This window comes from Oncorhynchus nerka, linkage group LG5, assembly GCF_034236695.1.
Source record: "Oncorhynchus nerka isolate Pitt River linkage group LG5, Oner_Uvic_2.0, whole genome shotgun sequence".
In the NCBI taxonomy this organism is placed as follows: domain Eukaryota; kingdom Metazoa; phylum Chordata; class Actinopteri; order Salmoniformes; family Salmonidae; genus Oncorhynchus; species Oncorhynchus nerka.
The window spans coordinates 23065449-23079089 of NC_088400.1; the positions used below are offsets into that span (position 1 = coordinate 23065449).

Below are 13641 nucleotides of genomic sequence, written 5' to 3' on the forward strand. Positions count from 1 at the left end.
ATAGCCTATATCATCAGCCTTCCTGTCCTGCCTTACCTCCTTGTGGGACACAAGCTGCTCCTCCAGCTGCTGTGTCTCCTCTCTGATGGCCATCAGGTAGTCTATCACAGACTGGCGAGGATGCATGCCTCTGTCAAAACGGTTGTATAAGGCCCTCCAGAACCTACACACACACACACACACACACACACACACACACACACACACACACACACACACACACACAATTTATACATATTCAATTCAGTTGAGAAAAATTGTGGGGAAATACTACTTGTCCTTAAATATGCACAACCTACTTAAAACAGTAGGGGGCGGTAATTGGGCGCAGAACCCCCTGAGTCTGGCTGTGGTCAGGTCTGTACAGGGGGTTGATGTGGTCAGTCCTGTTCTCCCACAAGTAGGTCCACAGAGAATGGGTCTTCTCCTGATGTCTGACAACACAAAAACACATCTCACATGTCAACCATAGACACAAACATCACACATGTCAACTACAGACACACACATCACACATGTCAACTACCGACACACATCACACATGTCAACTACAGCCACACACATCACACATGTCAACTACCGACACACATCACACATGTCAACTACAGCCACAAACATCACACATGTCAACTACAGCCACAAACATCACACATGTCAATTACAGCCACACATATCACACATGTCAACTACAGCCACAAACATCACACATGTCAACTACAGCCACAAACATCACACATGTCAACTACAGCCACAAACATCACACATGTCAACTACAGCCACAAACATCACACATGTCAATTACAGCCACACACATCACACATGTCAACTACAGCCACAAACATCACACATGTCAACTACAGCCACAAACATCACACATGTCAACTACCGACACACACATCACACATGTTAACTACCGACACACATCACACATGTCAACTACAGCCACACATCACACATGTCAACTACAGCCACAAACATCACACATGTCAACTACAGCCACAAACATCACACATGTCAACTACAGCCACACACATCACACATGTCAACTACAGCCACACACATCACACATGTCAACTACAGCCACACACATCACACATGTCAACTACAGCCACAAACATCACACATGTCAATTACAGCCACACACATCACACATGTCAATTACAGCCACACACATCACACATGTCAACTACAGACACACACATCACACATGTCAACTACAGCCACACATCACACATGTCAATTACAGCCACACACATCACACATGTCAACTACAGCCACACACATCACACATGTCAACTACAGCCACACACATCACACATGTCAACTACAGCCACAAACATCACACATGTCAATTACAGCCACACATATCACACATGTCAACTACAGCCACACACATCACACATGTCAACTACAGCTCAACACAAAACACACCACACATGTCAATCAGTTGGAGGCTTCTCTGAAGAGAAAGGGCAGGACCATACTCCTCAGTAAATTTGATAAAAATACAAATAGCGAAACATTACAAAAGTAATCCTTTTTAGATAAAACTATACATGTCACCAAATAATTGATTAAAAAAACGCTGTTTCGCAATGAAGGTCTACAGTAGTCTCAACATCACTCTGTAGTGTAGCACCAAGGTGTAGCCAGAGGACAGCTAGTTTCCGTCCTCTGGGTATATTGACTTCAATACAAAACCAAGGAGGCTCGTGGTTCTCACCCCCTTCCCTAGACTTACATAGTAATTATGACAACTTCCGGAGTACATCCTCCAACCTATCAGAGTTTTTGCAGCATGAACTGACATGTTGTCCACCCAATAAAAGGATCAGAGAATGAATCTAGTACTGAAAGCATAAGCTACAGCTAGCTAGCACCCAAAAGAGTTCTACCTGGAACCAAAAATGGTTCTCCTATGGGGACAGCCGAAGAACCTTTATGGAACCCTTTTTTCTAAGAGTTTAGCTATATTTCTGAAAACAAATTCACTTTCACTTACTCCGGCTCAAACAGAGAAGGATTCTATGTTACCTATGGCTATCCAACACTGGAACTCTTCTAAGTCAAGGTAAGCTTTTGGCTTTATTCATCTACTGCCACCTGGGCACGCCAGTGTAATTGATAAACTGCTTGCTGCTGTAACTGTACACTGTACTGCATGATTGTAGCAGGTTTACTAACGCGTTAGTTCTAGTAGCTATGTTTACTTGACGTTAGCTAATATGGTGACAACGGTATAGCAGTTAAACGGAACCAAACAAGGATAAACATACCTACATTTGTCTAATAAAAACACTTGTTTGTAACTTTTGGACTAATGATTACAACCTAGATCAGCTAGATGCAGGCAAGAGTGTGCAAGACGGTATTGAATGTGTCAATATCTGTTACATGGATTACTCAAATTTCTCTCGATTTGTGCACTATGTTGTAAACCTTCATTCATCGGCTAGGTTGTAGCAAAATGTGAGTATCATGTAGTAGCCTAAACCTACCGCTGTTACATTGAGCTGGGTGAATATAATATGAATGACAGTCATCCAATATGCTGTAATAGAAATAAGGCCATTCTCAAAAAAATGGCACGACCAACTCCAGCTCAACACAAAATGTATCATTCCAAAATTATTCTGACTGAGAAAGAAAGAATGTGTGTGTGAATTCCTGCTCTCTTTTTAGTCTGGTCTGACTGAAGCTGTTCATGTCTCTTGTATTGGCTAGCCCAGTAGGCCTATTTGTTTAAATCTGTGTCTCATGTTAGGTGAATTTGAACACTATTATATCTGAAATAATAAGCAAAAAAGCCTTAACATTTCAGTAAATAGTTTAGATTAGTTATGTGTGAAGTCACAGTCAGTTTCAAAAATTCAAGACAAGGAACGGCAAATTGACAGACTTCTATCTATTACCTTAGCTCTGCTCTCTCTTTCTGGTTATTACCTATGCTCTGCTCTCTCTTTCTGGTTATTATCTATGCTCCGCCCTCTCCTTCTGGTTATTACCTAAGCTCCACCCTCTCCTTCTGGTTATTACCTAAGCTCCGTCCTCTCCTTCTGGTTATTACTTAAGCTCCGTCCTCTCCTTCTGGTTATTACCTAAGCTCCGTCCTCTCCTTCTGGTTATTACCTAAGCTCCGTCCTCTCCTTCTGGTTATTACCTAAGCTCCGTCCTCTCCTTCTGGTTATTACCTAAGCTCCGTCCTCTCCTTCTGGTTATTACCTAAGCTCCGTCCTCTCCTTCTGGTTATTACCTAAGCTCCGTCCTCTCCTTCTGGTTATTACCTAAGCTCCACCCTCTCCTTCTGGTTATTACCTAAGCTCCGTCCTCTCCTTCTGGTTATTACCTAAGCTCCGTCCTCTCCTTCTGGTTATTACCTAAGCTCCACCCTCTCCTTCTGGCTATTACCTAAGCTCCGTCCTCTCCTTCTGGTTATTACCTAAGCTCTGTCCTCTCCTTCTGGTTATTGCCTATGAAGTTTCCGTACTGGCAGGAGTAGATGTGGTTGTGGATGGTGATGAGGAACCTCTCGTTGTACTCGAAGGCACAGGGGAACTGCTCCGACAGCTGCCACACACACTCCAGGAACTGGTCTATGACCGGGGACACCTCCTTGGGGTCTCCATCCAGGTGGTTGTATCTGAGGGGAGAGGGCAACATGGGTAGCCTGCTTCCCAAATGGCACACTATTCCCTATATAGTGTCCAACTTTTGATTTTGTTGCTAAAGGAAATAATTATATCTGCAAGAAAACACAATAGTTCACACCTGTGAGAGAACTTGTGTCCAAAGGAAACCCAGTCTCTTTCAATGAGAACCTGAATACAGGGGAATAAAATATGATTTACTTATGCATGAGGATGCCAGAAGGTGTTATTTGTATATAACTTGGGTCTAAACCTGTTTCATCACTTTCATCTTTGTTTCACAGCTTACACTTGGACAGTAAAGAGTACAAATATTACAGAGAGAGAGACAGTTTGCACCATGAGAAAGCTTGAACTTCCTCACCCAATGTGTGGGGTGGTTTTCTACTAAGTCTCAAGATGATTGTAAGAAGTCAGGCTTCCTGTCACAGTAACTTTTTTCCATGGAGATGCCTTTTGGCAGAAACCCAGTCAGACTGAGCAAATCCTCATGATCAAAGAATCCAGAACCATAAGCACAGCACGGACCTACTTACATTACCGTCCAAGAGGACGTGATCAACTACAATCACACCGTAATTTAACAGTATGTCAACATCAATGTGCTTACATGTCAATAAAAATGTGAAAAACTTAAACACAGCCAGAAACGAAGGGAAAAGGAATGTTCTTCATTTCAAATGAAGTGCCATCTATTCAAACACGTATTGAGCGCTAGTGGCTACTAGGTAGAGGAGGTTTTAAACATGAATCATTACAAACCTGCTGATCATGTGTTAAGAGCTGACTGTATGATATAATATTTAGGGTAATTATTTCTATGAATATGACATACATGAACCCATACACTATAAACTGACTATAGGTTCAAGATGTACACTAGTGAATATGCAGATACCCTGCTCAGAGAGACAGTAGGGGATGTACCATGAGTCCTTTGAGAGTCCTGTAGTAGGGGTCCAGGAGCACGGAGGCCACAGAGCACACCTGAGCAGTACGATCCCAACCGTCTGAGCAGTGGACCAAGACACTGACGCCATCCTCTGCAACGGCCTACACATGCATGCAGGCACGCACGCAGACACGAGAGAGAGAGAGTCTGAGAAACAATAACTTAAACCTCCTGCTGTGTTCCCGTCGAATTGGACCGATTTACACGTTTTCTCTCTGAAAAATGTAGTTCATTTAATCTGATTGTCATAAGGTTCCATGACGTTGTCCACATGGGGCATCTGAACACACAAAATACATTTTGATGATTTTCATTACATTTTGGGTGTTTTATTTAACATTTGTACACCTGTGGTGTTCCCAGTCAAAAATGACCGGTCATTAGAAATGAATGGGTGAGACAACAATTAGTGTATAAAATTGAGTTCAGGCATATGCCCATTCATCAGATGGACACACTTCCTCTCCCAGACCCCCACATGCATGTGTGTTTGAGGGCACACACACACACACACACACACACACACACACACACACACACACACACACACACACACACACACACACACACACACACAGGGTTCCCCACAGGAACCACACCTGTTGGCATTCTCACAAACAATCGCAACATTGTTTCAATAATATTTAGAACTTTTCTTGCAGCTCTGGTATATAAAGCTTTTTTGAGGCCTTGCTCACAATTCATTCTGTGGCAGCACAATGACCAAACGATGTAGTGTATGTGAGGCTCTTGATTATATCTTTGATCATGACACTGGTGAGGAGGAGAGTCCTTGTTAAACTTTGACACAAAGTAGTCTGTGATAAATAGCACAATGTGTTTCATCTGAGTATTTGTTATAGTCAAAATAATCCATACATTGTGCTTTTTTAAAACTCAAAATGAGTTGTATGAGTTCAGGTCAATGAGGCCTACAGGCCATAAATAGCAAATAGAAGATTAAAAAACTGTTCACAAGAACTTAAATTGATAAAAAGATCTAACACAACATTAGGTGGTAATATATGCATTATTATGGATTTACAATCAGCTATAATGGGTTGGTCATTTTGGACCGTGAACACAGAATTAATTAACATGAAAAGAACACAACAGGAGGGTTAAGTGTAGCACTGAGACAGACAGAGGGGATTATCATCCAGACAGACTAACCTTGGCGATGAAGATGCCAGCATCCAGGACAGCTTTGATGTGTTTTAGCCAGCCTGAGCTTTCCAGACCCTCCAGGAACTCTGACATGGAGGGGGACCATGCCTCACTCACTGCAGGGGAAAACACACCGGGGTCAGTGGTAGACACGGATACGGTTACAAATTCCCCGATAATTCCCCCGGTTTTCCAGAAATCATGATTGGAGGATTCAAAGATTTTCTGCTTATTCCTTCTTGATTCCAGGAATCTTCTAACTGGGATTTCTGGAAAACTTTGAAATTCAAGGTTTTTCTTTATTTGGACTATTTCCTATATTGTAGAATAATAGTGAAGACATCAAAACTATGAAATAACACATATGGAATCATGTAGTAACCAAAAAAGTGTTAAACAAATCAAAATACATTTGACATTTTTCAAATTAGCCACCCTTTGCCTTGATGACAGCTTTGTACACTCTTGTCACTCTCTCAACCAGCTTCATGAGGAATGCTTTTCCAAGAGACTTGAAGGAGTTCCCACATATGCTGAACACTTGTTGGCTGCTACTCTGCGGTCCGACTCATCCCAAACCATCTCAATTGGGTTGAGGTTGGATGATTGTGGAGGCCAGGTCATCTGATGCAGCACTCCATCACTCTTCTTCTTGGTCTAACAGCCCTTACACAGCCTGGAGCTGTGTTTTGGGTCATTGTTCTGTTGAAAAACAAAAGATAGTCCCACGAAGCGCAAACCTGATGGGATGGCGTATCACTGCAGAATGCTGTGGTAGCCATGCTGGCTAAGTGTGCCCTGAATTCTAAATAAATCACTGACAGTGTCACCAGCAAAGCACCTCCACACCATCACACCTCCTCCTCCATGCTTCACGTTGGGAACCACACATGCGGAGATCATCCGTTCACCTACTCTGCGCCTCACAAAGACACAGAGGCTGGAACCAAACATCTCTAATTTGGACACATCAGGCCAAAGGACAGATTTCCACCGGTCTAATGTCAATTGTTTGTGTTTCTTGGCCGGAGCAAGTCTCTTCTTCTTATCGGTGTCCTTTAGTAGTGATTTCTTTGAAGGCCTGACTCACACAGTCTCCTCTGAACAGTTGATGTTGAGATGTGTCTGTTACTTGAACTCTGTAAAGCATTTATTTGGGCTGCAATTTCTGAGGCTGGTAACTCTAATGAACTTATCCTCTGCAGCAAAGGTAACTATGGGTCTTCCTTTCCTGTGTCGGTCCTAATGAGAGCCAGTTTCATCATAGAGCTTGATGTTTTTTTGCGACTGCACTTGAAGAAACTTTCAAAGTTCTTGAAATTTTCCAGATTGACTGACCTTCAAGTCATAAAGTAATGATGGACTGTCATTTCTCTTTGCTTATTTGAGCTGTTCTTGCCATATATGGACTTGGTCTTTTACCAAATAGGGCTATATTCTGTATACCACCCCTACCTTGTCACAACACAACTGATTGGCTTAAATGCATTAAGGAAAGAAATTCCACAAATTAACTTTTAACAAGGCCCACCTGTTAATTTGAAATGCATTCCAGGTGACTACCTCATGAAGCTGGTTTGAGTAATCTCAAATATAAAATATATTTTGATTTGTTTAACACTTCTTTGGTTACTACATGATTCCATATGTGTTATTTCATAGTTTCAATTTCTTCACTATTATTCTAAAATGTAAAAAATAGTCAAAACAAAGAAAAACCCTGGAATGAGTAGGTATGTCTAAACGTTTGACTGGTACTGTATGTTTTCTTCCCAATATGATGTTGGGGACTCTTGAGTCAATATTGACACAGGCCATTTGACACTGGACATCACTTTAAATATTGAGACAGAAGACAGGCAACTAAATGCAGACTCAATTCTGCAGCATACAGCTTAATGCATTACGTGATTTGTTTTCCTTGAAAACATACAGTGTATAACTTTTCATTTATAATCTGAAAGTTTAAGATCAATAATTTGTCAGTTGTGACAAAGTGACAAAATTTCCAGAGTTTCTCCAGTGTTGACAGCTTGGTTAACGAAGGAGAGTTTTCAAATAAACACAAATATTTTCAATAATCATTTGTAGATATGCCAACTCCCTACAAAAACATCCATCTCTCCAGACGGCTATTAAGAGTTGACAGAGGTACACAGAGGGGTGGGTTGACAGATGTGTAGACGTGTGTGTGTGACCCTGAGTACTGTACTTCCAGACAATATTAGTGCACTGACCCGTGAGCCCACCTGACATGTGACTCTGCAACAGGCAGCTGGAGCCTGCAGGTGAACGGGTTCAGTCAACCTTGGTTTTACAGCATGGGCTAATTTCCGGGAAACTATTGTTCTCTGAAGAATAATGAAAAAAATGTTTTGAACTGACACAGCTATCTACTGCATTGCCATGCAATCTGTTGCAGGACAAAGCCTCTCTCTTGCATTCTTCAGAACCCGTAGACTCCCTTGTGTTTCCAGGGGGCAAGGAGTTATCACAGCTAAGGCCAGATATTATTTTTCATACGCTAAATCACATAATTCTCACGCCCTCCGTCTCCCTCTTAAGGGGAAAAAGGTCCCAAATCGGCCACTCCAGGAAACAAAAATAGTTTGCAGATGAAATCCAGATGGATTCAATGTCTTCCTGGCCCTGCACATTGCCCAGAAACGCTCCTATGGGTCAACCTAAGTCCTGATTGCAGAGCAGAGCAGTCTGCATCGCTGCATATTAAAGCCACAGGGGTGGCAGGGGACCTGGTATATTGAGAGAATGAAGTGGGATCACATTTGAGGGATCAAGACTAATCCAGTCTGGAACTGTATTGGGTTTTAATAAAGTTGAGAGACAGTAGACAAAACAAACCTGTGGCTGTGAGTGAATATTACTTTGGCATTCTCTGAAATCAAGCTCTCAGTGATGTACTGAACAACACTGAGATGGGCTTTTATGGCTGAACGAGGTCTAGTGAGCCACAGAGTGATAGCTAGCTGGCCGACTGTAGAGTATTCATATGGATGCAATGTAAGATGATCTGCTTACAGGCCTCCAACACTGTGGGAGTTGACCCGATTCATACCTTCTAGCATTTTCTGGAGGCTGTTCCTCATCACATGGATGTTCTCAATGCCTATGAACTGAAACTTGATGTTGGAGTAGTTGTCTTCGTTTTCATAGCCTTTCCCTGCTGCTCGGTTTGCTATTGCATTCAGCTGGAAAGACATACAGTGCATACAGTTTAATCAAAGAGAAATCCTCAGAGAGACATGACTTTTAAAGACTAGATGGAGCAAGGCTTCCGCATGTTAAAGTTAGGATGAAGGTTGCCACTGTTTTTGTACATGTTATGCATGTTCTGAACGGCATGAAGCCAGGCATTTAATGTGAGCTTGACCAGCTGACACCAGGCCCAAGATGAGCCCCTGGCCCCAGGGCCCAGCTAGCAAAATGCTGCATTGAAAAACAAAGCTCCACCTGAACATACAGAATAGACGTTGTTGAAGGACTTCCATTGGCCCTGTGGCCAGGGGCTCACCTTGGGCCTGGTGTCCACCACATACATGAAGTCACTACGGGGGTTGGACCTCACAATGGCCTCCAGCATCTGCTCATCCTCCAGGCAGCGGGCACTGAAGCCAGACAGGGGCTGACTGCTACGACAGATGGCAGCCTGGAGAGGGGGTAGAAGGGAGAGACCTCTAAAAACAAGGCAATATACTATATATACAAGGCCCTGTTGTACTATACAGTCAGAATAATGACATATTCACACTGCTGATTCATATTTAGGACAGAAACCTACATTTACCATAGTGATTATGTCTTGGCGTAATACAGCAACTGCACAATTTCATATTTTTGTATGAGGCGTGGGGGAGATTGGGCCAGCGACCCCTGTGTGGTTCCCAGAGTGACTTGTCCCCCACAGATCATACATACAGAGCAGCAGGGAGAACAGAGCCACATCTGAACACTGAACCCTGGGAACCTGACCTCACACATAAAACACTCTAACCCGGGCTGCAATATGAACTTTATATAGAGACTGGTCCACACTGTTCTACTGCAATATGAACTTTATATAGAGACTGGTCCCGACTGTACTACTGAAATATGACATTTATATAGAGACTGGTCCTCACTGTTTTACTGCAATATGAACTTTATATAGAGACTGGTCCTCACTGTTCTACTGCAATATGAACTTTATTTAGAGACTGGTCCTCACTGTTCGACTGCAATATGAATTTTATATAGAGACTGGTCCTCACTGTTTTACTGCAATATGAACTTTATATAGAGACTGGTCCTCACTGTTCTACTGCAATATGAACTTTATTTAGAGACTGGTCCCGACTGTACTACTGAAATATGACATTTATATAGAGACTGGTCCTCACTGTTTTACTGCAATATGAACTTTATATAGAGACTGGTCCTCACTGTTCCACTGCAATATGAACTTTATATAGAGACTGGTCCGCGGACTGAACCTATTGGGGAGGGTCTGGGTGGGCGTCTGTTTGCGGCTGCGGCTCTCCCGTGAGACGTGGACCCAACTCCACCATAGTCTTTGCCTGCCTCTTTACCCGCCTCCGTGGCCTCTTTAGAGCGGCGACCCTCGACGCCGACCTCGGACTGGGGACTCTTGCAACGGGTCCCGAATGGACGGGAGATTCCGGCAGCACCGGAGTAATGGACGGCTCTGGCAGCTCCTGACTCACCGGCGCCTCTGGCTCCTGACTGACGGGCAACTCTGGCGGCTCAGGACAGGCGGGCGACTCTGGCAGTTCAGGACAGACGGGACACTCTGGCAGCTCAGGACAGGCGGGAGACTCTGGCAGCGCTGGACAGGCGGGCGACTCTGGCAGTTCAGGACAGGCGGGAGACTCTGGCAGCGCTGGACAGGCGGGAGACTCTGGCAGCGCTGGATAGGCGGGAGACTCTTTTAGAGCTGGACAGGCGGGAGACTCTGGCAGCGCTGGACAGGCAGGAGACTCTGGCAGCGCTGGGCAGGCGGGAGACTCTGGCAGCTCCTGACTGGCGGGCGACTCTGGCAGCTCAGGACAGGCGGGCGACTCTGGCAGCTCAGGACAGGCGGGAGACTCTGGCAGCTCAGGACAGGCGGGAGACTCTGGCAGCTCAGGACAGGCGGGAGACTCTGGCAGCGCTGGACAGGCGGGAGACTCTGGCAGCGCTGGACAGGCGGGAGACTCTGGCAGCGCTGGGCAGGCGGGAGACTCTGGCAGTGCTGGACAGGCGGGAGCACGTGTAGGGAGGAGACGGAGAGACAGCCTGGTGCGGGGGGCTGCCACCGGAGGCCTGGTGTGTGGAGGAGGCACCGGATAGACCGGACCGTGGATGCGCACTGGAGGTCTCGAGCACCGAGCCTGCCCAACCCTACCTGGCTGGTTGCTCCCCATATCCTTCCACCGGGCAGGCACCGTGTTATGCTTTGTAGCGCACGGTGTCCCCGGTGCGGGTGCATAGCCCGGTGTGGCACATTCCAGCTCCTCGTATCGGCCGGGCTAGAGTGGTCATCGAGCCAGGTGCCATGAAGCCGGCTCTACGCATCTGGTCTCCAGTGCGTCTCCTTGGGCCGGTGTACATGGCACCAGCCTTACGCATTGTGTCCCTGGTTCGCCAGCACAGCCGGGCTACGGAGAGCATTCAACCGGTTAAGGTTGGGCAGGCTCGGTGTTCAAGAGCTCCAGTGTGCCTGCACGGTCTGGTCTATCCAGTTCCACCTCCACTCACCAGCCCTCCGGTGGCAGCCCCCCGCACCAGGCTGTCTCTTCGTCTTCTGCCTACAGGGTCTCCCGCCTGTCCAGTGCTGCCAGAGCCTTCCGTCTGTCCAGAGCTGCTAGAGTCTCCCGTCTGTCCAGAGCTGATAGAGTCTCCCGTCTGTCCAGAGCTGCTAGAGTCTCCCGTCTGTTCAGAGCTGCTAGAGTCTCCCGCATGTCCAGAGCTGCTAGAGTCTCCCGCCTGTCTAGAGCTGCTGGATTCTCCCGCCTGTCCAGAGCTGCTAGATTCTCCCGCCTGTCCAGAGCTGCTAGTCTCCTGCCTGTCCAGAGATGCAAGAGTCTCCCGCCTGTCCAGAGCTGCTAGAATCTCTCACCTGTCCAGAGCTGCTAGAGTCTCCCACCTGTCCTGAGCTGCTAGAGCCGCCAGTCTGTCCTAAGCCATCAGTCAGCCAGGAGCTGCCAGAGCCGTCAGTCAGCCAGGAGCTGCCAGAGCCATCAGTCAGCCAGGAGCTGCCAGCCAGCCAGGAGCTGCCAGAGCCGCCAGCCAGCCAGGGGCTGCCAGATCCGGCAGCCAGTCATGAGCTACCCTTCAGTCCTGAGCTACCCTTCAGTCCTGAGCTACCCCTCAGTCCGGAGCTGCCCCTCAGTCCGGAGCTGCCCCTCAGTCCGGAGCTGCCCCTCAGTCCGGAGCTGCCCCTCAGTCCTGAGCTGCCCCTCAGTCCGGAGCTGCCCCTCAGTCCGGGGGTGCCCCTCAGGCCGGAGCTGCCCGTCAGTCCGGAGCTGCCCCTCAGTCCGGAGCTGCCCCTCAGTCCAGTGGGGCCCTTTAGTAGGGTTGCCAGTCCTAGGTCGGCGGCGAAGGTCGCCGCTTAAAGGACACTACTAAGGGGGACTAAGACTATGGTGGAGTGGGGGCCACGTCCAGCGCCAGAGCCGCCACCGCGGACAGATGCCCATTCAGACCCTCCCCTATAGGTTCAGGTTTTGCGGCCGGAGTTCGCACCTTGGGGCGGGGGGGGTCACGCCCTGACCATAGTTTGCTTTGTATGTGTCTATGTTAGTTGCTTGTGTCAGCACATTTTGGTATATAGCTTCACGGTCGTTTTTCGTTTCTGGTTTTGTATTCAGTGTTCAGTGCTTTCTTTAATCAAAATATCATCATGAACACATACCACGCTGCATTGTGGTCCGCTTCTTACGACGATCGTGACAGGTCCTCACTGTTCTACAGTAGATACACAGGCACACAGATGTAGTAGTCATCAGTCCTGTGCAGAGATTGAAGCCGGTTGTATGTCTATTTCACTCTGCTCTGACTCTGGTCTCTAGGGTGGGTCACACATGGGCTGCATTCCAACTAGCACCATATTGGGCCCTGGTCAAAAGTAGTGTGCTATATAAGGAATAGGGTGCTATTTGGGACACACATGCACTCATACCGTACTTCATAGAAGTGCATTGAAAAGGAAAGATTTGTTCATCAGAGGGGAGCCCTGGGTTTCCTTGGGAAGTGAAGCCTGTGCCAGAAAAGCCCAGCCATGTCTGAACTAGATACTGCAAGGAGCTGCAAGGAGCCTGGCCTGAACCTTATCACAGACATATATACTGCTAGGAGCCTGGCCTGAAGCTTATCATAGCCATGTAAACTGCTAGGAGCCTGACCTGAACCTTATCACAGCCATATATACTGCTAGGAGCCTAACCTGAACCGTATCACAGCCATATAGACTGCTAGGAGCCTGACCTGAACCTTATCATATCCATATATACTGCAAGGAGCCTGGCCTGAACCTTATCACAGCCATATATACTGCTAGTAGCCTGGCCTGAAGCTTATCAAAGCCATATACACTGGTAGGAGCCTGACCTGAATGTTAAAGAGTTACTTGTCTAACAGAACACAGAGGGTGTTCTTTAATGGAAGCCTATCAAATACAATCCAGTTAGAATCAGGAATTCCCCAGGGTAGCTGTTTAGGCACCTTGCTTTTTTCAATTTTTACTAACGACATGCCACTGACTGAGTAAAGCCAGAGTTTATATGTATGCGGATGACTCAACACTATACACATCAGCTGCTACAGCGACTGAAATGACTGCAACACTCAACAAAGAGCTGCAGTTGGTTTAACCTGTTG

The 13641-nt window shown here is 46.4% G+C and overlaps 1 protein-coding gene across 2 annotated transcripts in view; it reads right to left on the reverse strand.

Annotated features, from left to right (window-relative positions):
• mtmr7a (myotubularin related protein 7a) overlaps window positions 1-13641 on the reverse strand; it is a 36250-nt gene that overhangs the window by 779 nt on the left and 21830 nt on the right. For both annotated transcript variants that reach the window (XM_029659385.2, XM_029659386.2), the window contains exons 6-13: window positions 9299-9433; window positions 8843-8975; window positions 5773-5882; window positions 4575-4700; window positions 3769-3818; window positions 3440-3640; window positions 300-434; window positions 37-163 (exon numbers count right to left, since the gene is read on the reverse strand). In XM_029659385.2, the coding sequence (XP_029515245.1) occupies window positions 37-163; window positions 300-434; window positions 3440-3640; window positions 3769-3818; window positions 4575-4700; window positions 5773-5882; window positions 8843-8975; window positions 9299-9433 (1017 nt within the window). The remainder of the gene's footprint in view (window positions 1-36; window positions 164-299; window positions 435-3439; window positions 3641-3768; window positions 3819-4574; window positions 4701-5772; window positions 5883-8842; window positions 8976-9298; window positions 9434-13641) is intronic.